Consider the following 3,101-nt stretch of genomic DNA (forward strand, 5'->3'; position numbering starts at 1 on the left):
ATATTTTATTAGTCGGAAACATCTTACAATGCAGCAAACTAAGGAATGTCCCTTTAATTGTTATGATGGAATTGATGTAAATTATGTTCGCGTTGGTGTTTGTTTTAATGTGAAAATAAAGAACTTTAAACAAAAAAGTTATTCAGTGTAAAATTAGGTTTGTAGGGTCTAGATCCAGATGAACATGAAAATAGTTAAAGTTTGTTTTGTTGAGCGACACCACTAGAGCACACTGATTTATTACAGGGACATCCCCCGAGTTTGCTGAATTGTAAGATGTTTTCCACTAATAAAATATTTCTACTATTAAACTTACATATTAAATATATTTTCGTGTTTAGAATATCAGTGTCTGTATATTCGATGTATTTCTGGTCATCTTAATATTTGTAAGAAGCCCAAACTGCATTTTGTCTACGAAAAAAAACAAGGAAAAAAAATGAAATTTTAGAACGATCAGAAACACGTTTAATATACAGTCACTAATATTTTATGCAGAAAAATATATTTGATATGTAATTACAATCGTTTAAAAGTCACTTTTAGTCGATAACATCATAAAAAGTGCAGCAAACTCAGGAATGTCCCTTTAATAATCGGCTACTGAATGTCAAACAGTTGATAATTTTGACATAGTCTTAGAGAGGAAACCCACTTCATTTTTCACATGACAATAGGTGCATGGTCCTTGTAATTCAAATCCTTCTTAAATTCATATAATTAGAACAGAACAGAACAGAACTTTATTCACTCAGAACACCATCGGTGTTACAGTTGAGTTGGTTTACAAACAGTTCGGCAGCAAGTATACTGCTTAAAAGAATAATACATTCAAACATTCAGATAACTAAATAACTAAGTGTACTAACCGATTGTGTAATCGATAGTCGATCAGTAGGTGCCAACCGATTAAAACCTATGTTCGATGATGGAATTCCTACTGATTCTCAACAGAAAAGTGGATTGTCACTTATTCGTGAGAACGTACAGAAAAACGGGATGTTGTTAATTGTACATTTTATAGGCACATCTTAAAATCGAGAGTGGTTGATCGGAGATTTTTAATTGTTATATATATATCTATATATTAATGGTTTTTGTTGGTGGTGGGTGGTGGTGTTGTTTGTGCCAAGGCCCCCGGACAATGTAAATTCCATTTAATATATGTAAACAATTAATAAAACACCTGAGAAATGTTTCGGGAGTTATTGATTCCATTTAAATATGTAGCTTCTAGTTGAGTTGTTGTGAATTCAATTTCAACTGGCTGACTCGTTACTTGTACAAATTCAGTATTCTCTCGGCAGTTTTAGGGACACTGTCAACTAATATAAGGAGTATTTGCACCTGGTTTTTTATTGGTGGAAATACTAATATCACTGCTGAATAAATGCCCACATACATTTCACTGTACAGTTGTCATATACACGGCGCAGTGATGGTTCAGACGACTATAGTGTATACTAAACACGTGTATTTCTGGAAATGCTAATATCACTGCTGAATAAATGCCCACATACATTTCACTGTACAGTTGTCATATACACGGCGCAGTGATGGTTCAGACGACTATAGTGTATACTGAACACGTGTATTTCTACAACACAATGACTATAGTGTATACTAAACACGTGTATTTCTACAACACGATGACGGTTCAGACGACTATAGTGTATACTGAACACGTGTATTTCTACAACACAATGACTATAGTGTATACTAAACACGTGTATTTCTACAACACGATGACGGTTCAGACGACTATAGTGTATACTAAACACGTGTATTTCTACAACACGATGACGGTTCAGACGACTATAGTGTATACTGAACACGTGTATTTCTACAACGCGATGACGGTTCAGACGACTATAGTGTATACTAAACACGTGTATTTCTACAACGCAATGACGGTTCAGACGACTATAGTGTATACTGAACACGTGTATTTCTACAACACAATGACGGTTCAGACGACTATAGTGTATACTGAACACGTGTATTTCTACAACACAATGACGGTTCAGACGACTATAGTGTATACTAAACACGTGTATTTCTACAACACAATGACGGTTCAGACGACTATAGTGTATACTGAACACGTGTATTTCTACAACACAATGACGGTTCAGACGACTATAGTGTATACTGAACACGTGTATTTCTACAACACGATGACGGTTCAGACGACTATAGTGTATACTGAACACGTGTATTTCTACAACACAATGACGGTTCAGACGACTATAGTGTATACTGAACACGTGTAGTGTATACTAAACACGTGTATTTCTACAACACAATGACGGTTCAGACGACTATAGTGTATACTGAACACGTGTATTTCTACAACACAATGACGGTTCAGACGACTATAGTGTATACTGAACACGTGTATTTCTACAACACAATGACGGTTCAGACGACTATAGTGTATACTGAACACGTGTATTTCTACAACACAATGACGGTTCAGACGACTATAGTGTATACTGAACACGTGTATTTCTACAACACAATCTACAACACAATGACGGTTCAGACGACTATAGTGTATACTGAACACGTGTATTTCTACAACACAATGACGGTTCAGACGACTATAGTGTATACTGAACACGTGTATTTCTACAACACAATGACGGTTCAGACGACTATAGTGTATACTGAACACGTGTATTTCTACAACACAATGACGGTTCAGACACTGAACACGATTTCGACTATAGTGTATACTGAACACGTGTAACACGTGTATTTCTACAACACAACACAATGACGGTTCATGACGGTTTTCAGACGACTATAGTGTATACTGAACACGTGTATTTCTACAACACAATGACGGTTCAGACGACTATAGTGTATACTGAACACGTGTATTTCTACAACACAATGACGGTTCAGACGACTATAGTGTATACTAAACACGTGTATTTCTACAACACGATGACGGTTCAGACGACTATAGTGTATACTGAACACGTGTATTTCTACAACACGATGACGGTTCAGACGACTATAGTGTATACTAAACACGTGTATTTCTACAACACAATGACGGTTCAGACGACTATAGTGTATACTGAACACGTGTA

General features: G+C 36.0%; 1 protein-coding gene across 1 annotated transcript; it reads left to right on the forward strand.

Annotated features, from left to right (window-relative positions):
• Positions 1-1,607: 1,607 nt before the first annotated feature.
• Positions 1,608-2,273, forward strand: LOC121385153. The gene has a single exon (XM_041515690.1). The coding sequence runs from the start codon at positions 1,608-1,610 to the stop codon at positions 2,271-2,273; it is 666 nt and encodes a 221-aa protein (XP_041371624.1).
• The last annotated feature ends 828 nt before the right edge of the window (positions 2,274-3,101 follow it).

Source organism: Gigantopelta aegis, chromosome 11 (genome assembly GCF_016097555.1).
Source record: "Gigantopelta aegis isolate Gae_Host chromosome 11, Gae_host_genome, whole genome shotgun sequence".
Classification (NCBI taxonomy): Eukaryota; Metazoa; Mollusca; class Gastropoda; order Neomphalida; family Peltospiridae; genus Gigantopelta; species Gigantopelta aegis.